This window comes from Callorhinus ursinus, unplaced genomic scaffold (genome assembly GCF_003265705.2).
Source record: "Callorhinus ursinus isolate GAN/ISIS: 27379988/994484 unplaced genomic scaffold, GSC_fseal_2.0 scaffold4, whole genome shotgun sequence".
Lineage (NCBI taxonomy): Eukaryota > Metazoa > Chordata > Mammalia > Carnivora > Otariidae > Callorhinus > Callorhinus ursinus.
The window spans coordinates 62,213,922-62,241,442 of record NW_027397066.1 but is presented as its reverse complement, the minus strand read 5'-3'; the positions used below and the strand labels follow the sequence as shown (position 1 = coordinate 62,241,442).

Genomic DNA, 27,521 nt, shown 5'->3' with positions numbered 1-27,521 from the left:
GTGTGTGTGTGTGTGTGTGTGTGTGTGTGTGTGTGTGTGTGTGTGTTGGAATATTATTTAACCATGAAAAAGAACGAAATCTTGTCATTTGCAACGACATGGATAGAGCTAGAGAGTATAATGCTAAGTGAAGTAAGTCCGAGAAAGACAAATACCATATGATTTCACTCATGTGGAATTTAAGAAACAAAACAAATAAGCAAAGGGGGGATAAAGAGAGACAAACCAAGAAACAGACTCTTAACTGTGGAGAAGAAACCGATGGTTACCAGAGGGGAGGTGAGTTGGGGGATGGGTGAAATAGGGGAAGGGGATTATGAGTACGCTTAACCTTGATGAGCACTGAGTAACGTGTAGAATTGTTGAATCACTATATCCTACACCTGAAACTAATAGAAAATTGTGTATTAACTAACTAATTAAAATAAAAATTAAAAAAGTGCCTGTAATATGTGAGTGGGTGAACTAATGAACAGAAACTCATGAAATGATACTCAACAGAAGTAAAGTGTGCTGCACTTAGATTATTAAAGGAAGTGAAAGAGGGAGCGATAAAATCATTTGATAGTACAGAAAAATATTTATATGTAGAAATGTTTATAATGGCATTAGTTATAATAGCTCAAATCAGAACTAATTTAAATGTCTACCACAGAATATTAAATAAATTATGGTGAATCTCTAGAATGGACTGTAATACAATCATAAATATTGATTTTGAATAATACTTAATTTTATAAGTGCTCATACCTTATAGAATGTTTATTAATAAACCAAAATATAAAATTATAGACTATTATAATTGTATAGAAATATTTGTATGCAAATTCATGGGGAAAAGTCTGGGGGAAATACATTGACTTAGTGGGGATATTTGGTTGCAGGTAACTTTAAATTTTCTTTATATTTTTACTTATTCCCAAATCTGAACAATATGTTTATTGTACAATCGTTTTTTTCCACTTGTTTGTTTTTAAGCATCTATGAAATGCAGGACTGGTTTAAGAGTGAAAAAGTCCAGGAAATTTTAGTTACATCTTGGTTCTTATTTGGCTTATAATTAATATGGCTTTCCCTAAAGTGCAATTTCAGTCTTTATTAACAAAAATACAGTCTAAAATGAAGAAAGCACTAGTTCTTTTATGCCCAGTTCTAGGTACTGTAGCTTTGGGTAAACTTGAGTTGTTCAAATGAACAAACGTCTCACACCATATATCATATAAAGAAATGGCCATTTCTTTTCTTAGGAAAGATGTGTTGGGATTATTTAAAGGGAATTAAGGAGGGCACGTACTGCATGGAGCACTGGGTGTTACACAAAAACAGTGAATCATGGATCACTACATCAAAAACTAATGATGTACTGTATGATGACTAACATAACATAATAAAATAAAAAAATTAAAATAACAGTGTCAGGTAGAAGAGATACTAGGTTTTATTTATGAAGAAAGGTACAGGGAAACAAATTTGAGTTAAGGAAGACATTTCTAATTATTAGATGCCCCCTTCCCTCACAATGGCCTGACTTTGGTAGAAGTAAAAATATTACTTATTAAGCAGGATTTTTACACTTTCCTACAACATTCCTGTAAATAAGCCTTAAGAGTTCTGTAAATATTTAGAAGGTATTTTAAAAGGTAAATATAAATAATTAAACTGTAATTTTAAAATAACATATTCACTCAAATGTTTCAAATACCAAATTTTAACACTTTGGAAATTAATAACATGTTTTGGAGGTGCTACTTAGTTGACTTGTTTTTGTGCAGACCTCTGAATCAAGTTTTTGCCTGCTTGCTTAGGTTTTCTGAGTTCAAGGTCAGTTATTTATCAATTGTATCTCTGTGTCTCTGTGAATCAGGATTTTTATTAATACTCTATAACCAAAACAAAAATACAGAAATAAGCTGGATGCAGAGATGGATATTAGATTATAATCATCTGTACCCTCTGATTTAAAGTTTTTATATTCATCAAAACAGATTCATTGTTTTCAGTGATTGATTTATTCAAACATAATACTACTTAAATTTGTTTTATGTACAGGAATCTTACCAGAAATTGTTGAAAAAGTTGTCTACTGCTTAGATGTTTGGAAAAGTCTGATATGGAGGATGGTCAAGTCTACCTATAGAACATATTTTGAATCTTCCTTCTTCTCTTTATTTCTCTTGCCTTAGCCCAAGCCATCATCATCTGTCATTCATACAACCTCAAAAACTTTGTTTGGTCTCACAGTTTCCACTTTAGCTCCTGTTACCCGTTCTCTCCACCAAGCAGCTGGAGTGATCTTAAAACATACAAAGTAATATGTTCTTACTTAGAACCTTCCATTGTCTCTTTCGTCTCTAACATCATTTCATACCCTTCCATTCTTTTCTGTCCCATAAATGTGCAAAGGTCTTCGCTGCCTCAGGATCTTCTTCCTTTATCTGGAATGTTCTTAATCCCATTCTTCACCTTGGTAACTCCTCATCCTTTATGTTTCAGTTTAAATGTCACCACCTTAAAGTAGAGGGTGAAAACTATGCCCCTTTTTATCACTCTGGGTTAGAAATAAGCATTTGACCTGACCTTTTATACTTCTCAGTGCAAGAGAACTTTAGAATTGGGGCAGGGAGAGGAGTATGGTTTCATCTAGCAGTGTCCTGCAGCATAGTAAGATTTTCGTCCATATTTATAAAGATATGAGGGCATGCTTCTGTTTCAAAGTAGGAGGAAGATGGGATGGAAGCCTGTTAAAAGAACAAAGGTGTCTTCTCTCCACCTAATACTTAGTGAAAAGTAGTATATTTAGTTAGTTTTGGCCATTTATAAATATTTTATAAATCAGTAAAACTAGGCTGAAAGAGGTTAAATGGCTTGACCCAAAACAGTATGACTTTGTCATATGTATGTTATCAGTATGACTATGTCAGTGCTAGGCTCAATTCTGTTAAGTCCTATAAATCTACAATACTTAATTTGGAAGTAAAGTAAGAAAATACTATCCATGCAGAAACTGTAGTCACATGGAGAGCCATTTTTCACCTTACAGAAGTTGTTTCCCTGAAGCCTTACATACATGTAACGCCGCTTTTTAGTAAAGGCCAGGTGGAAAAATTGCCTTCTCCTTAGTTGAGATAAGGGTGTGACACATCTCTTGATGCGGTAAGAATAAAACTGCAAACAGGGTAGGTAGATTTTATTCTGTTCTTTGTCTGCTGACTCAGTTAAGGTTGTGTTCACCTTTAAATACCAGAAAGTTCTAACAGTAACTTAAAGAAATGGGAGAAGGACAGTTTTCTCACACAAGTCCAGATGTGGCAGTCCAGAACTGGTTCAGCCGCTTCCCCGACCCTAGTGGGTTGGTTTTGCCCTCCTGCTTCTTACCACAGGGATAAAGCCATAAAAGCGCAAAGGGATATATATGCAGTCTTTGCTAGGTGGCACTTCTAAGAAAGTTTTTAATCACACTTCCTATGTCTCACTGGCCAGAACTGATCACATGTCCCCTTGTAGATGGAAAATGACTGGGGAGACAGTGAATAGTGTCTGTGTCTTGTGCTCCCTCATTTAATGTCTTTTAGCATGATAGTCCAAGTACCTAATACCATACTAATAATGCATTGTACCTTTTAGATTTACATTGGTGCAAAAGCATACAGTGGAATTCAACCAAGTGGCAATGGCTAATTCAGATGGATCCGAAGCTATGCTGAACAGAGTGATGACAAAAGATAATATTGGTGTCGCTGTGGTATTAGAGGTCCACAAAGAACTATTTGGAACAGGTGAGTGCAGTTTAAAATATTCTTACTAAAAATAAACACCATCTCATGTTTTCTCATCTCAAGCGTACAGACTCTTGCCTTATTTATTGCACAATTATTTTTTTTTGTCTTTGAGGAAAGTTAAGGGAGATGGGCAGGAAAATAGCACTAACTATGTAAACCATCATATATATATTTAGGGATATTACTTACCAGGTAATCTGTGAAAAAGGAAAGCCTTTGATATGCCATTATTTCAGAAAGGTTATTTGAAGTAGGAAATGCTTTAGTTAGGCCGAATTTGGAAGTTAGGATGAGTTGGTTCTCTTTCTAGCCATATTTTTAGCTTCCTGAGTGTGAAATCTTTTGTCTTTAAGGTTAAGTACTTGGCAAGTTTCTCTACTTTTTTTTGTTAGATCTCAGTCATTGTCAGGATAAGAGCGGGATCTTTTATCTACCTGGTACTTAGCTTTTGCATTTTAGATTATTTATAGCTTCCTTCAAAGTCAAACTCATTATGTACTTTGCATATCCAGACCTTTTTTTCCCCTTTCTCCTGCCTGCCTTTGAGTATTTCATTGTTTACTTAACTAGTATATTTTAGGCAAGAGCAAGGAGAAGATGCTTAGACTACATTAGGGCTTTATTTTTAAACTTTTTTCCTGTTCTTACTGTAGAAGAAAAGATGTTTGCCTTGAGTATTGATTTGAATTATTCAGACCATGCCTATCTGTCAATCTTCTCCTTTTCTGTTATTAATTTTATCCATCATCAGATAATCTTTGATATGATATTTTAAATTTCTTCTTCTTTTTTGATCTTTCCATTTTTACCTACTTTTATGTCCTTTCCAGTCTTACTTTTTTCAAAAGTTAGGTACCTCTTTTTCTGGTAACATGAAAATTGAATTTCCTTTGGAATTTTTTTCTTCTTTTAATTTTCAGAAAAGCAATTAGAAATTATACAGCAGATACACATAGCACATTTTGAAATACGTCTCTTATTCCTACAAGAGGAATTTAATATTATAGAAGGTGCTGGTGGCCCTGTTGTTTTTAATAGTTCTTAGTATTTAATATAGTGAACATTTAATGTACAGCCAGAAGTGACACCATAAAATTTCTAGGAAAAGAGTGGAGCATAGAGAATTTTGTCTATAAGATTTTATCTTGTCAAATTACTTTAAAAATGACTTTCTATATTTATAAATCATATATCCAATAAGAGTTAATATCCAAAATATATAAACAACTCATAAAGCTCAATAGCAAGAAAAATGAACAATCAGATTAAAATATGGGCAGAGTGTCTGAATAGACATTTTTCCAGAGAAGACAGAGATGGCCAACAAGCACATGAAAAGATGCTCAGCATCACTAATCATTGGGAAGTGGAAATCAGAGCCACAATGAGATACCACCTCATACCTGTTAATATAGCTGTTATCAAAAGGACAAGAAATAAGTCTTGGTGAGGCTGTGGAGAAAAGAGAATGCTTGCACACTGTAGGTGGGAATGCAAACTGGTGCAACCACTATGGAAAACAATATGGAGGTTCCACAAAAAATTAAAAACAAATACCATATGATCTAGCCATTCCACTTCTGGTATTTATCCAAAGAAAATGAAAATACTAACTTGAAAAGAGATATACACCCCCATGTGTATTACATCATTATTTACAGTAGCCACCACATGGAAGCAGCCTAAATGTCAATCAGCAGATGAATGGTTAAAGAAAAAGTAGTATATATACACAAAGAAATACTATTTGGCTATAAAAAAGACTATCTACTATTTGCAGTGACATGGATGGACCTTGAGGGCATTATGTTAGATGGAATTAGTCAGAGAAAGAGAAATATTGTATAACCTCACTTATTTGTGGAATCTAAAAAACAAATGAACAGAGACAACAAAACCAAAATCATAGATACAGAGATTATAGAGTTGCCAGAGGGGAGAGGGATTGGGGAGTGAGCAAAAAGAATGAAGTGGATCAAGAGGTACAAACTTCTACTTATAAATAAGTCATGGGGGTATAATGTACAGCATGAGGGCAGTAGTCATATTGTAAAATGTACTTGAAAGTTGCTGAGAGAGTAAATCCCAAGAGTTAACTTTATATGGTGACAGATGGTAACTAGACTTACTGTAGTGATCATTTTGCAATGTATATAAATATTGAATCATTATGTTGTACATCTGAAAGCAATAATGTTATGTCAATTATGCCTCAATAGAATTTTTTATTTTATTTTTTTAAGATTTATTGATTTGTCAGAGAGAAAGAGAGCACAAACAGGGGGAGTGGCAGGCAAAGGGAGAGGGAAAAGCAGGCTCCCTGCTGAGCAAGGAGCCTGATGCAGGACTCGATCCCAGGACCCTGGGATCATGACCTGAGCCAAAGGCAGATGCTTAACCAACTGAGCCACCCAGGCATCTCTCAGTAGAATTTTTTAAAAATGACTACTCCTGTCACATATAGCAGACACTTCAGTTACTTGTTTTTATATTCAACATTGAAGATAATTATATCTTAGTAAGGTGGAAGGAAACATTATCAAAATAGTAGACTTAATTTTTTAAGTCTTTTCTGCAGAGTTTATATTTTCAATAGAAAAATTTAAGACATTTCTATAGAAGTTTTTTTGGTAGTTTTAAGATTTTATTTAATTTCCATTTAACATACAATGTAATATTAGTTTCAGGTATAGAATTTAGTGATTCATCACTTACGTACAACATTCAAGTGCCCTCCGTAATCCCCATCACCAATTTAGCACATCTCCACCCCCCACTCCACCCCCAGCAACCCTCAGTGTGTTTTCTATAGTTCAGAGTCTGTTTTCTGGTTTACCTCTTTTTCCCCCCCCCCCCCCCATGTTCATCCATTTTTTTTCCTTAATTCCACATATGAGTGAAATCATGTAGTATTTGTTTTTCTCTTATTTCACGTGGCATTATACTCTCAGACTTCATCCATGTCATTGCAAATGGCAAGATTTCATTCTTTTTTGATGGCTGAATAATATTCCTGTGTGTGTGTGTGTGTGTGTGTGTGTGTGTGTGTGTGTGTGTACACACACAGACCACATCTTCTTTATCCATTCATCAATAGGTGGACATTTGGGCTCTTCCTATAATTTGGCTATTGTAGATAATGCTGCTATAAACATTGGGGTGCATGTATCCTTTAGAAGCAGTATTTTTGTATCCTTTGAGTAAATACCTCATAGTGCAATTGCTGGATCTTAGGGTAGTTCTATAGAAATTCTAGTAGAAAAATGAATTGTGCATGTTTACTAATATTGCAATAGTACAAAAGTGTATAAAATAAAAAGAAGTTCCTTATTCATACTCTCTAGGAGTAGCTCTTGCTAATTTCTTTACTCATTACTAACAGAGACTGTATGTGTAGTTTTATTTAAAAGGCCTCATACCATGCACATTGAGCTTTATGTTTTAAATATTTTATGGATGTCTTTCTCTGTACCTGTTAACCAAATTTAATTTTCACAATTTCTAATGTATTATCTATCTTGTTTTCCATTTTGAAAGTTAATACTTTGTTAATACTTATTTTGACAAAATTTATAAAACAGAATTTTAGGGGGAAGAAAGAACCTTACACATTTTCTAGTTGAATATCTCACTTTCCAAATGAACCTGAGTACCAAGAAAGTTAAGTGACTGTCCCAACACCAAAATAAACAGTAAAAAAGCCAGGTCTAAAACCCATGTGTCCAGGTTTTGAGAGCACACTATTCTCTGTGTCACCTTTTAAAAATAATTTTATTTGGGTGTTTGGTATGAATTTGTTTTGGTAGGAAACTTCCTTCCTTACTTAATTTGTATAAGTTAATATAGTGTTACTGCCTTTTATTGATCCATCACTGATGTGCTCAGGAAATGCAAGGTGAATGAGTACTGGGCAGTGGGAAGAATTTAAATTAAGGTTTAGGTCACTCAAATAACTGAAAACCTGCCTCACTAAGTAATTGTGATCTTTATATGACAGAGATATTTAAAGTGCTTGTTGACACTAAGAACTCAGCAAATCAAGGTACTATAATCAAATGTTAATTACATCATGGTATAATTCTTAACTTGGGCATATAGAGCAGAAGTCGACAAACTTTTTCTGTAAAGGGCCAGATAGTTAATATTTTAGTCTCTGTGGGCCACATTCAGTCTCTGTCACAGTCTTTCAAAGAAATTTTTGTAGACTCCTTTAAAAATGTAAAATGAGGCTTAGCTCATACAGGCTGTACAGAAACAGGTGGTGGGCCAGATTTAGCCTGTGGCTAAAAGTTTGTCTACCCTGATCTAGAGGAGTAATTCCCATGTTGGGATTATCAGAATCTTAGCACTTTAGTGTCTAAGAACTATATTACGAGATAAAAGGGAAGATACAAATTAATGGAAAAAAAAATAAAGGGCTGTGGGTTTTTGGGAGAAAACCTTAAGATAATTGCTTTTTTGATCCAAAAAGCATAATCTTACCCTCTTTTTATAATGTTTAAATTTAGGTATGAAGCCTATTCATGCTGCAGACAAACAGCTGCTTATAGTGGCAAATGCCCACATGCATTGGGACCCAGAGTATTCTGATGTGAAACTCATCCAGACCATGATGTTTGTCTCAGAGGTTAAAAACATTCTGGAGAAAGCCTCCAGTAGGCCTGGCAGCCCAACTGCAGATCCTAATTCCATCCCGCTGGTGCTATGTGCAGATCTTAACTCATTGCCAGATTCAGGTATTTATAACATCATTTCCTCATTGCTTTCAGTTTTTGCTTTAACTTCTAGTTGAGGGGCTAGCTAACTCCCAACTTTTGGGTGGAGAATTTCTCTGCTAAATTAAGGGAGTGTATTAGTATGAATCCAGGGATAATAGGACATGGGATAATTGAGAGTTTAGTAAAGAAGCTATTTCTAAAAATGTGTACAGGGTTAAGGGACACAAAATAATGGGTGATGCAGTACTCTACTATGAAGGGAATTAGAGACCCTTTACCACACCTATACCTAAAGGTTTGAAAATGGTGGGAACTGTTAGCAGAACTTGGAAAAAGTAGTTATAAGGAGAGGGTTATGTAGGGGGAGTGAAGGCTTGGAGTTAATTGATGCTATTAATCTCTGGCGTCAACAAAGTGGGAGTCTCACTCTGCTCTCCTGCCGGTGCTGCCCATTGACCAAATCCAGCTAGAAGGGAGAGTGGGAGGGAGGTTGCCGTTGATGCAAGTAAAAATCAGCCTTCTGAGGCACAGAGTGCAATGGAGAAGAGGCAGCCAGGAAATACTCAGCACGGGTAGTTTAATAAGGTTGGCAACTTTTCAGTGAATTCATTAAATGATAAATGAATACTGATAATTTGGTGCAGAAGACTGATCTGTATTCTCCTTGGATTTGACATTACTTCTTGAACTCCACTAAACTATTTTATGTCCTAACTTACATTATTTTAGATCTCTGTAAAAATTAATTCTGCATTTTAGATGTTAAAGTTCAAATGTAAAAACATATAAGTATTACTGTTTTGCTATTACTGAAGCATATTCTAAATTTTTTATATTTTCAATAAGCTATTTTAAATTGTTTAAAATAATCTCTCAACAATAAATGTGAAATAACCCAAATACTTGCAGTTGGAAACTCGTAAGTCACAAATCTAGAAAATATCTTTACTTTTTCTACTTAATAAAGAAATGCTGAAATCATCCTTTTACAAATACTTGTCTTCAGCCCCCAGCCCAGTTGGCACCTTACCCATGTCTTCCTTTCTTAGTCTTTTTTTTTTGAGTTGAAATGCTCTCAAGTACAAGTTTCTCCCATTTCATTTTTTTTTAAGCCGGTGAGCTGTCATTTGACAGCACAGCCTGGTGAGCTGATTATGGAGCCAGACTGTCAGGGTTGGATCCTGGTTCTACCACTTACAAGTGCACTCTCCAAGTTCCTCATTTTTAAATAAGGGGATAATAATTTCATCCACCATATAAAGTTGTTTATGAGGTTTAAGTGTATAAAGCACTTGAGACAGTGCCTAGCGTGTAGTAAATGCTAGATAAGTGGTAGTTGCTTTTCACCTGTTCACAGTACTGATAACTGTGCTCATCACTCAACTCATGATATGTTGCTGTCATTCCTGATCACAGATAGAGATGGCGAACAGTGTTCACTGATCATCATCAGAAGGGTTGTGATATATTTTCATGTTTGCCTGTTAAATGGAAGCAATGTATTTTTTGAATGCTTCTACTCTTTTTAGCTTTTTATACATATCTAATGTTTTTGACCAAGTAGCATATAATGTCCCTTATAGTATGAGCCTGAAAGAACCTCACTGTAGTTCAAAATAAAGAATATTTTCTACCTAACCTAGACATCAAAGTGTTGAAGATGCAAAATCTATTTTTGTTGTAAATGACTTTTTATTATGTATGCTATATTTTACATATTCCCAAAGTTGCTAATTGACTGCATAGAATAGTGAAATACTAATGAGACATAGTGGTTTAGGATAATATTCTAAAAGCTTTCAGGGTTAAGACCTTGGTGAATGCCACCGTGGGCTCAGGGAATCATCTTTAGCTTGAAGTATCATTAAGAAAACTGAAGATATTTCTGGATGATCCTGATACTTTGTTCCTAAATAGGCAAATACCCTTCAGTTTGATTTAACCATATGAAATTGTTGGTGTTTGGTGTTTTGTTTTGTTTTTATTTTTTATTTTATTTTTTTTAAAGATTTTATTTATTTGAGAGAGAGTGAATGAGAGATAGAGAGCACGAGAGGGAAGAGGGTCAGAGGGAGAAGCAGACTCCCCGCTGAGCAGGGAGCCCGATGCGGGACTCGATCCCGGGACTCCAGGATCATGACCTGAGCCGAAGGCAGTCGCTTAACCAACTGAGCCACCCAGGCACCCTTGTTTTGTTTTTAAACAGTGACAACCACAAAAAGACAATTGCATATGGCTCAACCTAATTAAACCACTCCAAACCTGGTATATCCACCTGACAATGAAATTTTGGTCATAAAGTCTTATATAAGGTCTAAATGCTACATGGTAGTGTTTCTTCCTTCTTTATTCTACTAGGTGTCGTGGAATATTTGAGCAATGGAGGAGTAGCTGACAACCATAAAGACTTCAAGGAACTAAGGTACAATGAGTGTCTTATGAACTTCAGCTGCAATGGGAAGAATGGAAGCTCAGAAGGGAGAATCACACATGGCTTCCAACTGAAGAGCGCCTATGAAAATAACTTGATGCCTTACACCAATTACACCTTTGATTTCAAAGTGAGTGACAGCCTCGGGGCTGATAGAGAAATTACTTCAAATATAAACATAGGACAAGAAAGATATATTTTTATAATGCTTACTTGTATAATCTTCAAGCATTTTTAGATTCTCAAAATGTCTTGACTAAGTATGCTTCTAAATGTCAGGAGATTTGTTAGCTTTGCTTTTTGTTATTATTGATTAGAGAATTTTTTAAAACCCTCATATTTCCACATTTCAGGTAATACTGATAAATAGCAAAAACTTCCAAAATGCTTACCGTGTGCCAGGCACTGTTGAAAACACTTTATATTTATTAATGTAGTTAATCTTCACTTGTCCATACCATCCCTAACTTTCAGTAAGGATCTAAGTAATAAGTAACCTGATACGGGTATATGGGTAAGTTCACCTTGAATGAATTTACATAATATTGTCTCAGAATTTTCTTTGTACTATTGATGTCTTATTTATCTTTAAATTTTCTAAGTTTCTTTGGGAGATGGTTGTACTTAGGGTCTATTTTGTATATATATAAATATATATCCATGTAGTCAAATTAATATATTCCCAGGCAGTGGAACATTCCAGCTTAATAAAAGGAAAAAGATGTTTTTTCAAAATAAAAAAATTTAGAGGACCCACTGTTTAAGACAAATTGTTCTTTAGAAAGATTGAATGTAGTGGTTTTCTGTAGGTAAGATTGCTTTCCCTTTGCCAATTATCTGATCAGTTAGCTCCTCCATTGTACTTCTGACTTTCTGGTATTTCAGGCATCTGTACTAAAATCTTACACTATCTTGAAAAAATGCAGATTTTAGAAAGTGAAATGATGTAAGAAGCCTAGAGGGAATATAATAAAAATACCAAAGGAAGTTTTCGAAACGGGCCCTTCACATCTCCAATAACCCTTTTATATTTTCAGTGCTTGTTAGCCCCTTTCTAAGGAATAGGAGGAAGAAGGGAAATTTGTGTGATGTTATCAGTCAACTTTCGTGATCATGAAGTGGAGGAAAAAATTGCGTAGAATAAATTGAATCTAATTTTAGTATTTTTGCTGTTAGAGTAGATAATACCATCCCTAGTGATAGTTCGTTTTATTCAAATCACTCAAACACAGTAATGTGCTGGTAGATATTTAATAACCAGCTTCCTGAGAAAAAGAAACGCTAACTTGCGGTGTTTGCTGATTTCTGTGTGTAAGTATTCCCAATGTGGTAGATTTCAAGCTCCCAACATAGTACCATTGAATTCAGAGTGGAGATGAGGCACTTAAGAAAGCAGGTACCAGCCGACTGTAGCACAGCACTGCTGTCGTGCAGCCTTAGAGGAAAACCTTTAGACTTCATGATGCACCGTTTACTGTAGGTTAATTCCTATCCTTGTGACTGTAGTGGTATGTAATACATCTCTGCCAGCACAACCCAGAAAATCTAAATTAAAGTTCCCTAAAAAATAAGTTATTGTTGTTTTAGTATGGGTGTGGTTAAAAAGACCAAATCATTTCTACCTCAACTAGGCTTTGATAAATGTTATTTTTCCTTGTCCATCAGTGGAAATTGGAGAAACAAAATTGGGAATCTGAGCCATCTTTTTTAACAGTCTGAACTGTTTTAAAATCCTTTGTTGATATTGAATCAAAAATCTTACTGAACCATTTACATTGTCCAAAGAAGTACAGGTAAAGAACCAAAAGGGCATGACTCAGTGTGTGGTGATTGTGTATGTAGGATAGGGTGAGACAGAAGGACAGAGCTATAGATCCATGAGAGACAGGCGTATGGGGAGATAAATATACTGGCTGGCCCGGTCGATTGGGGGGTGGAAAGACAGGGCGCCCAGAGAATAAACTAGGGGCATATGTAACAACAGAGAATGAAGCCTTTAGTCCACATAACAGTAACTGTTTTCAGTTTTATGTAAAGCATTTTATGCCATCCCATTATTGAAGTCAGTCAGTAAAAGAAGGATAGGTAATATCAAATATAAAAATGTCATGTAATTAGCATTACATACAGATCTAAATACAGTGTTCTGCCATTGCATCAGTAGAGTTTTAAGTTTTATTCACTTGGCTTAGCATTTGTTTACCTTCTTGGTCCTTGAATAATTTAGAAATGTAGAAAAGTGATATTTAGAATTCAGATTCCCTTAATCTAGAACTGATTTGGAAGATACCAAAGGGTGGGTAAGCAGGAGAATTACTTGTAGACCAGGTGTCTTCAGGATAGCTAACAGAATATGGGCTGTAGACTGTGTGACTTATAAATAACAGAAATTCATTGCTCACAGTTCTATAGGCTGGAGAAGTGTAAGGTCAGGGTACCAGCATGGTTGGGTTCAGATGAGGGCCCTCTTCCGGGTTGCAGATAGTCACATGGCAAAGAGTCAGAGCTCTCAGGGGTCTCTCTTTATAGAGCACTAATCCCATTCTTGAGAATGCTACCTTGATGACCTCATTACCTCCCCAAAGCCCCACCTCCTACTTCCATCATGTTAGGGGTTAGGATTTCAGCATGTGAACTTTGGGGGGACAGAAACCTTCAGACCGTAATACTGGATACCTTGAATTAACAGCTTAATTCAGACTTTTCACTGCAGCTGCTCCCCCCCCCACCAGTCTAAGGGTGTGCCTGAGCCAGTTAGTGAAGAGAGGAAGGACTCCTCCTGTTTTGTCAAGAAGTAAATCTTTCTCTTTTACATTATGAAATTTATAGTATATAATTTTCTTAACATTCTTTTATAAGACAAAACTTAGCATAATGCCAGCTCATAAACTATTTTCATTATTTTTACTTTTTTTCAAATACAGTTCCTATAGAATTATTGTAGAATTTCCTAATTATATAAAGACTGTTTTCCCACAGTGTAGCTTTTTAAAAAGTTTGAATCAAAACAAGGTTAGGAATCATTAGTCTAATAACCTACTTTGTGGATATGACAGTATATAAATGTAAATACATGCGTACAGATATTTGGGTGAGTTCGTAGATACGTCCTTGCTGAGGGTTTTAATAAGAGCTTTTACTCTGGATGTTTCACACTAAGAAAATAGTTAACAAGTGATGCCTCCAATTAAATACATCTTACTTTCTAGAATGTTTAACATCTTCTTGGGGCCTGTGTTTGAAAAGGATTCTGTAAGTCTCGCAGCTCGTGTGCATAATGGCACTCTAATAAAGTGATACAGGAGGTTTATTCACCCTAAGTAACAGAGTATTTCACTTGTGTTTTGTTTACTTTATAGTTGAAGCAAAGGGTGGTCTCATAAAGGCAGATAAATCCACCCTGACCCTTGTTAACACTTTTCCTAAAATGTCACTGTAAAACTGGGCATTAGCAAAAATGAAAGGATAATACCTTGTACTAATATCATTTCTTAACTATTTGGACTTGGAATATTAATGGCAGAAAGTCCTTTCTTGGATTCAAGTAGGGTACCCTATCTGTGGCAAGGTTAAGGTTTCTAAACGTTGAATGAGGCCTTCTTCCTGATTAACATAACACAATAAAATAAAATTTAAAAAAAATCTTGTTATTTTGGTCTTGGTCATGTCAAAACCAACAAACTTGAGATAATTATTTCCAAATTTCATAATATACATTTTTTTCATTAAAAATTTTTCTTTTTTTTTAAGTAGCCCATTTCATTGTGATAATATTTAAAATATTACTGGAACTCATTATGTGTAGCATTTCTAAATAGATACTTCCAGATCTGGAAATGTTTCTCCACACTTGGGCTCAGGCTTTCTTGACATGGATAGGAAGAAATTTGACTTTCTCCCCTCCTCCCGTTTTTAAGTAGGCTCCATGCCCAGTGCTGAACCTAATGCAGGACTTGAACTCATGACCCCAAGATCAAGACCCTGAGATTAAGACCTGAGCTGAAATCAGGAGTTGGGTGTGTGTGTGTGTATCCCTGCTGAATATTTTTTTGCTAAGCAATCCAGAATTTACAGTGTACCAGAATTTGTGAAAATGAGAACACATTGTGAAAAAGAACACATTAGAAAAATTAACTGTGTGTAGTATTTTGTATGTATGTAGCATATCTGGGAAAACTGAACTAGAATTGGCAAATCTGAAAACATGCTTTACCATGGCTTCATTCAGGTGTGTTTGGTTATCTTGATGTGCAAATAATTGAAAATAATGCCAGTTAACATTAAAAAGTTAATTTGAGCCATACCTTTTCGTTATGCATTTATATAAAAACAGCTTGTTGTAACTGATACAGTGTAGTTCCCATAATGTTTATACTGATGTATTAGATTTCACTAACCTAAGCAAGCCATTTTTAAAAGATGCCTAGACATAATTTGGTGTGTTTAGCTTCTCACTTTGCTTACACTTAGGCACAAATGCGGGGCTTTATGACTCCAGTAGGGTCCTGTATTTCCCTATTGAGCCATCTTTATTTCATGTAATACCTACTGAAGACTTGAGTCCTATTTGACCTGTTGTCAAGACAACAGGTACCAAAAGTACAGGTTACTCAGGTATTTGGCTTTTACAAATAATGGGTTGTTCTTTATATATCTTGAGTTTTTCTTTCTTTCTAAGCGTATATTTTTCTTTTTCCCCAACCCCTAATCTCTTTCCAGGGCGTGATTGACTACATTTTCTATTCCAAGACTCATATGAACGTGCTTGGTGTCCTGGGGCCTTTAGATCCTCAATGGCTGGTTGAGAACAACATCACTGGGTGTCCACACCCTCACATCCCTTCAGACCACTTCTCACTGTTAACACAACTTGAACTCCACCCTCCACTTCTGCCTCTTGTCAATGGTGTTCACTTGCCTAATCGGAGGTAGTGGAGTACTGCCCCGCAAAGACGGGGGGATCTGTTGCTATGGACCTGTACAGTTGTAAATCAAAGTATGTAGGAGTGAAGTATGGCCATCCTTAAGCTGCTTCTTCAGGTTCCTTTCATTATGTGTTTGCTCTAAGATTTTGTACATTTTTGTGCATATTGGTATCATTTGGCACTAGGGCTGGAACCAAAGTATTACTCTTTCCAAATTTTTAATTTAACATGTTTTTAAATTGGACCTCCTTCATAGTATATTAGGAGTCAACATTCATAAGTAATAAATCACCAATTCAAGGCCCAACAAGCATGTGTTTTTCCAAAACAAATAACTTTCTTTTGAATGGTTTCAAATGAGCCAACCATTTTTGTAAAAGACAATTTTTAAAAACTAAAAAGACGACACTTTAAACTGAATGATGGCATGCCTTACAGGAAAAATTTCTTGGATTTCTGTTTTCCATTATAACAAAACTGATTTTTGGCTCCCCTAGTCTTTTGCACATTAACAAAGCACTTAAATTTGCTAGATCTGTACATAAACTATGATACAGCCTTTAACCATAATATGAAAAATAGAGAAATTAAAGATGGTTGCACAATATGCTTTTGAAATCAAACATTTGACAGCACATGACAGTTTGTTGGGCAAGTGCTGGTTATTGTTTTTTTTTTTTTTTTGAGGAATCACTCTGTATCTAGTTCCTCTATTAGTTATAACCTCATTAGAAGTATTAATTTTAAGCCTTTCTCTCCAGTTTATTTATTGGGAAACAGTGGGTAATTTTTACTGCCACATATCTTGAAAATAGAATTTGTTATATTTAGGATGCCCACAAAATTAGTGTCCAGTATTTTTCATTATTCTCATCCACCTTTTTCTGCCTGGTTGTGCTAGAGAAACAGGTATTATATGATCTGTATAATTTTTGCTGTTATAGTCAAATGTTTTAAAAACAAACAACTACTGAATGAAAAGGCCCTGATCAAAGTTTTAAAAGGGAAAAGCGATACAAATATCTCATTTGTTTCCTGAAGTAGGACAAGTGGCTATTGGTTTTGGCTTTTTGAAGTAACAATGGAAAGGATTTGGGGGGGGGGAGAGAACAGGGAGTAGCTGAAAACCTCTGATCATTTTTCCTGACTCTAGTTGCCAAATGGCCATTATATGCTTTTAATCTTTGTTTCCGTTGTCTGTCAGGGTTGAATTAAGAAGCTACTGGTTTATTCCCAACTGTTGATGCTCTTTAGAAATGTTGGAATCCTTTTTTTGCCCAGGAGGGGCCAGTTGAAAATGTGTGACTCAAGAGGCAGTTAACGTAATACCGTTTTCTGGGGGAAAAATTGGTTGGCTACTTGATGTTAATTATGGCACAGTTAACAGGAAAAGGTTGTGTCTGTGTTTTTAAGTTTTTCTTTATTCTGCTTTTTTGCTGCTATAAGAGTTTTCTGAAATTTATATTTTAAACTTTTCATGCACTTTACTGTTTCTAGTCTCAAAATGTGATATTTTTAATAAACAAGAAATTTTCCATTATGTGAATGAAATTTTAAAAGAAAATAGCCTATATTTGTGTCTCACTAATATATAAAGTACAGGTCAAATTTAAATTATTTAATTAGTTTTAAATATATACAATTTGCCTCTTCTTTCAAACCTAACATCTTAGGCTGTTTTATTAGTCTTAAATGATGCATTTCCTTTGGTCATTTTATACTAATTTCTTCCATAGTAAATTAATCAGGCTATATAAGATAATATTTCCCCAGAAGGATAATTTTAGTGGGACGAGGGTGGTGGGATGATGTAATGTCATAATGGGATTGCATCAGAAGGGTTCTGTAAAGCCTAAAACTCCCTTTTAAAAGTGCCTAGTGATAGAGGCGTTGTTTGTCATCTATTATAATTGGAATGTCATTGTCGTTGAGTGAAGTTTGATGTAAATAAAATATTCTTTTAAAAATGGTAAAGTACCAGAATAAACAAACAAATAAACAACCCTTAAGGTGACAGATTTTCCTCAATGTGCAGGTATCCCTTCTTATATACCTCAAACATTCAACATCTAGCCATGCAAATTAATTACCTGAACCATAGTACTGGAAAGTAGAATAGCATGAAAAACTTAATTTTGTGGACATTACCTTTTTTTGTAATCAGCTACTGTATGTTTTATTTGAAATCTTTTGTTTTGGGTGGGTTTTCTGCTCTGGAGGTATATGCACTAACAAAACATTTTCCTCCTTTCATATACGCATGTTAATTAGCAATGTGAGCAATATTTCCTACCATACTTCACTCCCAATATTTTTTGAGATGTTTGTATAAAATGGAATTTAAAGTTCACTTATGATTGTATATGAACCACAGAGGAGCCCATTTATTAATAAAAAACTTTTTTAATAGTTAAATGTAGAGGGGAAAAAATAAAAAAAATTGGGAAACATTGTAAACAGCTTAAGTTTATTTTGTGTATGATCGAGGCACTCTGTTGCAGGAAGGTGTGTAATTGGGTTCTCTCTGCTTCCAAATGCACTCTTTCAAACCATTCATTATCCTGTGTATTTTTAATGTGGTTTTAGTAAATGTTGGTAGTAGCTCTGTTGAAGTAGGTAATTGTGTTATGTTTTGGGTGGCACACACACTTGGGGCATGGTAACCCAAATTTCATGTGCACGGTTTCCCTTTAGCCCACTGCCCAAATTTCACACACCTTTCACCCTTTGTTCCCTTTGTAAAAGGAGTGGTATCTGTTTTGAGCTGCCAATTCAGATGATCAGAAATGCTGCTCTCCTCAGTATTGTCTTGTTAAAACGCATGCCATTTGGAACTTTGGCAGTGAGAAGCCAAAAGGAAGAGGTGAATGACATACGGTATATAGTCAATGAAAGTAAATATTTATGCTTATATACTTTCTAGTTCTCAGAATAAGTTTAATAAGCTTTATGCCATAGGGCTGCTGCATATTTTATCTGAAGTTAAGAGAAAATTTGGGCATTTTTAGGTTGTGATAATGTGGTTTTTTTTTTTAACTGTTAAATATGATTTCTGGTACTTGTGTAAGAACTGGAGTGTTCTTTAAATTTATTAAAACAGTGTTGTTTGAGGAAGGGAAAACTGCACTGTTTGCTATTACAGCAGTCATACAAGTGCATGTCAAGTCACCCACTCTCTCAGGCATCAGTATCCGCCTCATAGCTTTACACATTTTGATGGGGAATATTGCAGCATCCTCAGGACTGACATCTGGGAAAGGCTCAAATCCACTTACTGCTCCTTGCTTGTTGACTTTGTTTTAAAATATTGTGCCTGGTGTCAACTTTTAAGCAACAGCACTGCCTAAAAGCAAGCAGAGAACAGAATCCCAGCACCATTCTATAGGCAACTTTTTAGAATTCAGATAATAGTAAATCTGTTCAAGATTTATGATGTTTTATGTAAAAAAAATTTTGTACAACGTAGCTGAATATTTTTGTTTCATTTCTTTGATGTAAGGCGTGTGAACGTTTGTTTGGATATCACATGTAAAAGTCAGGTAATGGCACAATGGGTTTTGAGACCAGCTTCCCTTCCCCCCCATTTGCCTTGTTCCAAGCTCTTTCTTTTCATATTACTTTTCTGATTTTCATAGGCAGATATTTAATTTTACTAACAAGCATCCTGTGTGAATGTATTAAAGAAGCCACTGTGTTTTAGTGTTGTAGTTTGCAGAAATATAAAGCTTCGTTTCTTATTTGTCCCTATTATTTGGTGTGTTATGGTTATGTATTGAATCACAGAGAAGGGAGAAAGCTGAAAGGATACCTAAGGCTCGTATCACTTGATTCTATGGTGGGTTGTATTAGAATTGGGGATGTGGCACATTAAAACTGGAACATGGGCAAACATAACTGTGTTCCATTTTAAAATTGTATCTCCTAAGTATCTGTTGTTAAGTGGGCAAAAAATTGTTTGTATTTGCATTTCCAAGAGTTTCTAAAAATCACAAATGCCATCTATACTTCCAAATCAAATAGCAAGAAGTAGAGAAAGCACAAGACAAAATAGGTTAAGTAATGTTCTTTGATGGAACGAGAGGCATATGGTTTTCATTCCTAATACAGAGCTAGGTTTTCTAGCAAATTGATTGTGTCCCAGTACTTACAGTACTTATTTGTTTTTAAGTCTTATATTCTGAGAGATTTTAATAGCTTTGTAAAATGCACTGACTGAGCAGTAGCTTTGGTCACAGAAAACATAATCAGTTTCTGATACATTTGGCAGGCCATAGAATAATGGTTATATAGCAAGCAGTGACTTTATGGCACGTTTTCAAAGTAGCACTCATATATACTTATATTTTGACAGAAATGTGAATTCTCACGTTTATAAGGTACTCTCCGACCTGCCCTGCCCTTTAAAAAAAAAAATCAACTTTCTAATGTGTAAATGTTTAATCTTTTCCTTCTGAATTATATCATGTTTGTAGAACTCTGAGAATTACAGGTAGACAAATTAGCTGGGAAAAGTAGAGTATTTTTCTAAGCCAGGAACTTCAACTAAAGTTTTCAATTTGTAGACAGATGAGAACTTTTATACTTAACGGTTGCTTTGAGTGATTTTAATTTTTTTAAGGCATCATGATCACCAAATTCAAATTGAAACTTAAGTAAATTAGTACATCTTTAACCTGGCTTATTTACCAAAGTTGTAATCTGTTTAAGAACAGGATGCCAAGAGCATCTTTCATTTTACAGAATGATTTGGAAATCTGTGTTGTGTAAGTGTCATCCTAAAGCTTAAGGGTAAGAAGAAAAAAGAAAGCTCTTATACATATACTGCAGGGTGTTCTGAATAAGATCCACAAAAAAGAAAACAAAAAATAGTTCTTTTCAGGAAGGTGGTAAGGGAGAGCATGCATGTTTTCTTATTTTAACCAAATACCTTCTTTATGTAAGTTTCTCTGTTGAATTACTCAAGTCCTACGGCAAGAAGTTAGGGAGATATTAGGAAAAACAAGCTTTGTTAAACTACTTAATAATTTCTTTTGGCATAAGTTTGTTTGGGTTATTCTTGGAACCAAAGGAAAACAAGCATGTTGGGGCTTTATTCAACATACATTATGACATTGAAGTAATGGAATGTTTTTAAGTAAAATAGATTTTACTTTCAAAGCATATGAAATAAGGACATTTCTGCCTATTAAATGTTCATTTTTTATGGCACTTAGTATAAACTCAGTAGCATTGTCCCAAAATTAGAAATTGTGTTATCAGAAACCATAAATCACATTTTGAAAAGGGTATGTAAATGCCAAATGATATGACTCTTTTGGGCATAGTAGCTTGGTACGTGCAGCTTTCAGAGACTTTAAGAAGGCATAGTTTGGCACCTATTAGTAGTACTTTTTGTTACAACAATCTCTCCAGATTTAGATAATTTTCCTACTTGTATATCTGTCACTTTTAAATCTAAAAGCATACGAATCATGATAACCCTCAGAAGTGGTCCTTTCTTGCTCGTTTCAGCTTTGTGTTAATTTCTAGTTACATGACATAACTGTATTTTCTTTGACGCTATCAATGGTTATATGTACCACATTTGTTTAATTATCTTAACTCACACAATTGGCTCAGCGTTGATGTGTCAAACAATGGCTTTGCTTCTTAACAGGCTTAGTTTCCTACTACTTGTTTCAGTCTTGATACAATAAGTGATGCAGTAGTCTGGGTGTGTATGTATTGAGAAGCTGTACTGTTCTTTCTCTGCTTAACTTACTAAAAATATATTCCCTTACCTGTGAAATTCCTGAGCGGTGCTCTGCCAACTTTTTTTGGGGGGGGTGGGGAGGAGTTTGGATGGCTGTATTACTGCACACTGGATCTGGAATTGTTCAGTGTTGTGAGTGGCAAATTTCTTAAACACCAGCAGCACTGAGAAGTGCACTATGGGCATTCGTACAGTTGTCCAAATGCAAGCATTTCTTTCATCTAGGAGAAGTTGAGAAATAGCGTTCATTGGAGTACTTGGAATATTTTGAGGAGGATGAGCATTTCAAACTTTGGCTTTTTTTTTTTTTTTTAACCTCTGGATGTGGGGTGGTATGGAGGGAGGTGTTTTTTGTTTTTTTAAGAGAAAGAGTGTGTCTGTACCTTCTCTTTCATAAAGGCCAGGGTGTTGGTCATATTCACTATGGTTCTATTGTGATTTCTTTCAACCATAAAAGAAGTGCCAACTGAATGTCCATGAGATGATCTACTCTTCAACTCAATTTACCATTTGAATAGGGAAGGGTTCATTTATTTTCATTATTTGGCATTAAATTAATAATTCATTGTTTTGCATACATTTGAGTTATTCTGTGGCCTATAAAGTGTTTTTGTAACTAATGTAATGGTTGGAAAGCAAAACACTTCAGTTTAAAACTTAGCAAGATATTTTGGTAATTTTTCCCCTGAATACGTGGGAATTTCTATTGATACTATTCCAGAACAAATTCTCCTGTTTCAGGTTGTATATTTACTTTGTGTTCATCCTAAGAAAAAGCCAAGCACTAAATCAATTTGTTAACTGTGTTCCAGTAATCAGTTTAAAATCTAATATTTTCTTTTTCTTTCTTTTTTTCATTCATTCTCTTTTTAATTAGAAGACGTGATGAAGTGCCATGTAATTGTAGCTTACTAGTGTTTAATGTTTAATAGACTGGTTCTGTGGTGGTTTAATCATTTAACTCTCTGTCATCCTTGGAGAAGGTGGTTCTGCCCTTAACTGAACACATTCTCTCTGACAAAATCACCAGCTGCTTTATTTTTCTATTTATTACATTTAAACAGTTGATGAGGTCTGAAACTTGACCAAACTGCTCAGCTGAGATGTTTTTCACAATAGACACTGTACAAAATGTGCGTGCAAAAGGACACAGTTGGGTGGTAGTATTTTTTCATTAATGTGAACATTGACTAAACAAAGCAGTCCTGCCTTTTAAATCTTGTGGCAGCTCAGAAGGGAGGTGCTTAAGAACCTTAACTACTATGTCAGATGACAAAATATTTTTTCCATTTTGGAGATTGGGTACTGCTCACACATGATGTATAGGGCTAAATATATGCTTGTTTCCTTGCACCTGTGTACTTCCTCTTCTCTCCCTCCCTTTCCTTCCCCTGTAGGCAATAAATGGCCATTTTGCAACTGCATACCTTTGTCTTGGTTTTTTACTCTTTATCTGTGCAGTGTGTGTCTGCTTATAGGTTAGTACATCTCTTGGAAAGTGAAGTAAGAAGCCAAGGTTATTTAGGCAAAAAGTTAGAAATTCATGCTGGATTTTTTCCCCCCTCGTGAAAACTATAGTACTGCTTAAATAGTACTTTGTTTAGAATAGATTTGGAAGTTAGCCATAGTTATGGCTTGCTTTGGCTGAAGAAATCTGAGTGGACGGACGTGTGTCACTTCAGGGCGAGGCTTTAAGGCCAGTGTGCAGTTTGCCGTATTCCCTTTTCTTGCCTTGATGATAATGGAAGCATATATTGAGATTAGGCTTCCCATCCTAGATCTTTGACTTTGATGAACAGAGTTTCCCTGCTGACCTACACAGAAAATGAAGTGTGAGAAACAACAGCCAAATCTCAGTGTCTTCATAAAGTTTTGTTATTGCAGCATGATCTCTCCCATCCTGACTGACAACCCTCAGATCTGCTGAGTTACAACATAAAATGGTCTTAATAAGTGGACCTCCCAAGACCTAGAGTAAACTCATTCAACAAACATTTCACGTATCTAGTATGAACAAGATGCTTTGGTGATATAAATTTGGACAGGTTCCCCATCCTCCAAGAATTCACTTTCCAAACACTCTTCTATATGACACACAAAATATTGAAGGGTTTTAGTCATAGTAAAGGTATCTTAAATTTTTAGAATCTTGGGAGGGAAAGGCACACTGAAATAGCAATTTTGAAACTCTGTTTAGGGATATTCAGCTGAAAAATGATTTTAAGATATGGTGTGTTTGAGACCAGATAATTCTTGAAGAGCATGAAACAAAAAACAACAGCTGTCCAGTTTAATAAGTGCTTAGGGAAGGTAATAGAAGGCTTATTAAGAAGATACTCCTAAGATAGACACTAACCAAGTGTCCTTTCATTCCATCATGTGACCTTGATAAAATACCCTAGCTGGTAAAATGGATGTAAGAAACAATCTCGTGAAATGATAGAAAAAAGCAGACACCAGCATAAGCTTGCATGCAGGTAATTTATTTGGAGAAATGATCCCAAGAAGAGAGTAGGCATGTAACAATAACAATAGAGAAAGAGGGAAAGCCAAGTCAAGGGTGCAATATTAAGCCTATCACCTCTGTGGGCAGCTGGAACATAAACTTGCCACTGACCCTTTGAAGAGCTGAGTAGAATGCACTTCAAAATTGTCTTAATGAGGGATGGGAGAGGAATTTATGGGCTCCCATGAGAAAAGGGTGTTAATTATTTTTCCTGTCTGTGCATTTATTAAATTCACTAAGATTCCTGCAGGAATCCCATTTAATAGTGGGGAAATGCAGTGGGTGGTGGTACAGAAAGCAAAAGGCAAAGTGCTATTAAGTTACACTTGTGTGCAACTGGTTGCCAAGCTATGATGGCGGTAAGGAAGTGAGCCGAGAGGATGTGAGACATCCGAGGAGTCTGACATAATGATGTGCTGTAATCTCAACAAAATATAGAGGAGTAGGAGAACAAGGTAGAGCCCGTTGCTGCAGCTGATTTTGAGGCTATGATTAATATTTGTCACCTCTCTTTGTCATGCATTCCAGATTTTGCTCAGCTTCGCCCCAGCACACCAGTGGATCTAGATTGCTTTCCTAAGGTTTGGCAACCAAGAGTTGTTGGGCATGGTTGGTTGAGTTTGCCCAGCCATCCCCTGGATATGAAAGAACCAGAGCTGCCCCATGAATCCCTTGGGTTCCAGATATGCTTATTCTTGCTTCCCATTGTGTAACAGCAAGCCTACTTTCTCATGCCAGTATGATGAATCTTTGTACACCAGCATTGTGAGCCCCAAATGACCCCTTCCTGGGGGCATCCAAGCCTGGGAGATAGTGGGTATTAAGTTTCAGTCTAAGTCCACCTCAGCACCTCTGAAATGCCATCCCATCTTCAGAGTTTCCCACTCGTACATTAATTTCTATTTGAGTACACTTCCCAAGGTTACCCCACTAGATCAGCCATCAAGAGCAGTAGAGATGCTAGTTGAGAATGACAGGAAGCTTAGGGTGGGTGGATAGTGGAGGAGGGAGATGATGAGTATCAATTGTAGCTCCAGAACAACTGCAGCACAAAACTAGCTCATCTTATTAATCTTTCCCTTTTAAGTTTTGGGGGTGGGGCAGAGGATGGAGATATTTTCAAAATGTATTATACAAAACAAGTGACTGGCTCAAGGTGGTGGTGTGGTATACTACTCTGATTACCCTCTTCAGGACTGAAAAACTTACTCTTTCATCTGGGAGTGGGCTGTCCACTGAGAATGTTCCTGATAAGTAACCTAGACTGAGGAAGGACAGCTGCCTTGCCCAACACCATGCCCCATTCTGGGAGGGGATACCTATCTGTGGCCAATGGCTGGTGAATGTGGGGTTAATAAGTTTAGCCGCTCACATAGACCTGTGACAATTCTGAATGGACATGGCCAGCTCCAGAGCCCTCATGGCAATGGCTGAGGTCTTTGTTGTGACTGCATTGCTTCCTTCACTTCACAGGTTTGATCTTGGCACTGTCTAAAAAAAAAACTTCCTGAATGCCAGTCTCCATCTCAAAATCTCTTTCCTGGAATATCCACAGGGTGGGTAATTATACTAGTGCTCTCGGATTCTAAGAATCTTACTAAAGAAGACTATAGTACTTGACATATATGATAAGTTCCTAGTATGTATGTGTGTATATATGTGTGTATATTTCATAAATGTATATCAAACACAAAACTGTGCAAAACAGAAACAAATTGTAGACCTTATTTTAAAAGGTCTGTAGATCTGGGGCGCCTGGGTGGCTCAGTCAGTTGGGTGCCTGACTCTTGGTTTTTGCTCGAGTCATGATCTCAGGGTCATGGGATTGAGCCCTGTGTATGGGCTCTGGCTCTGTGCTCAGTGGGAAGTCTACTTAAGATTCTTTTCCTCTATTCCTTCCCAGCTTGTGGGTACCCTCTCTTTTTTTCTCCTTAAGGTAAATAAAGCTTAAGAAAAATAAGGTGTGTGGGTCAAATGGTACAATTTATGGGGATTTATGGTCTCTTCCTATGGATTTGGTTCGGAAGTGTCTATAATAAAAGATTGCATTAGTTAGGATTCAGTTGAAAAAACAGAAGATAAGCTATTTCAGTCAAGATGAGTAGAATATAGGGCATGAGTTAAATGGGGGAGGAAAAAATGAAGTCAAACAGTGGATTGTAAGGCAAACCAGAGATTAGCAACTTCCAATAGCCACTATAGCATTTTAAGCCACTGGAAATCAGGAGAAGATGGAATTACCAGCTCTAAGAAAATGGGTTCACTTATTAGGAGCTAGAACCATGGCAGACATTGCCTGTGGAAGGTGGTGTCACAAAGGGAGGAGCTATCTTTTAGGGGCTGGGATCACAGAGAAGACTCAAGTCTGTTGGAAATGCTACCTGTAGCAGTAAGAGAAAGAGAAAGATGCTGGCTTTCTCTCTCTTCTTCCTTCTTCCTAGTTTTTCTACCATGTCTCTCATTGGCTGAACCTAACCAGAAGTGATTGGCAAAGAAGCCTGAAAAATATTCCCATGGTATATTCAGAATAGAGGAAAGATTGAGGAATGCATGTGGAAGCAAGCAAGCAAATCATTAGCACACACTTTTGTTTTTACCACTCTGCATCTGTTCTCATGCTTTAACCAATCTTTTTCTCTTGCACTTTGTTTGCATTATCTTTTTTTTTTTATTGTGGTAAAAAACATAACATTTGCTGTCTTAACCATTTTTTAAGTGTCCAGTAGTGTTAAGTATATTCACATTGTTATGCAACAGATCTCTAGAACTTTTTCATCTTGCAGGCTGAAACTCTATACCCATTGCATAACAACTCATTAGTCACCCCCCTTCCCCCAACCCCCTCCCCAAGCCTCTGGCCACTTCCATTCTATTTTCTGTTCCTGTTTAGTTGACTACTTTAAATACTTCATATGAGTAGAATACAGTATTTGTCTTTCTGTGACTGGCTTTATTTCATGTAGAATAATGTCATCAAGTTTCATCCCTGTTGTAGCATGTGTCAGAATTTCTTTTTAAGACTGACTAATATTCCATTGTATATATGCTACTTTTTGCTTATCCATTTTTCTGTTGATGGACACTTGAGTTGCTCCTACATTTTAGCTATTATGAATAATGCTGCTATGAACATGTATATACAAATATTTCTGAGATCCTGCTTTCAATTCTTTGGAGTCTGTACCCAGAAGTGGAATTGCTGAAACATACAATAATTCTGTTTTTATATTTTGAGGAACCACCATACTATTGTCCACAGTGGCAGTGCCATTTTACATTCTTACCAGCAAACACAAGGGTTCCAGTATTTTCACATCCTCACCAACACTTGTTATTTCTGTTTTGTTTCATTTTGTTTGACAGGAGCCATACTAATGGGTGTGAGGTGGCAATGTCTCATTGTAGTTTTG

The 27,521-nt window shown here is 36.0% G+C and overlaps 1 protein-coding gene across 2 annotated transcripts in view; it reads left to right on the top strand.

Annotated features, from left to right (window-relative positions):
- The window catches only part of CNOT6L (CCR4-NOT transcription complex subunit 6 like), a 104,602-nt gene extending 81,573 nt beyond the window's left edge, over window positions 1-23,029 (top strand). For both annotated transcript variants that reach the window (XM_025886954.2, XM_025886953.2), the window contains exons 9-12: window positions 3,625-3,776; window positions 8,288-8,515; window positions 10,856-11,058; window positions 15,648-23,029. In XM_025886954.2, coding sequence (XP_025742739.1) covers window positions 3,625-3,776; window positions 8,288-8,515; window positions 10,856-11,058; window positions 15,648-15,860 — 796 coding nt within the window. In that variant the 3' untranslated portion in view covers window positions 15,861-23,029. The remainder of the gene's footprint in view (window positions 1-3,624; window positions 3,777-8,287; window positions 8,516-10,855; window positions 11,059-15,647) is intronic.
- The last annotated feature ends 4,492 nt before the right edge of the window (window positions 23,030-27,521 follow it).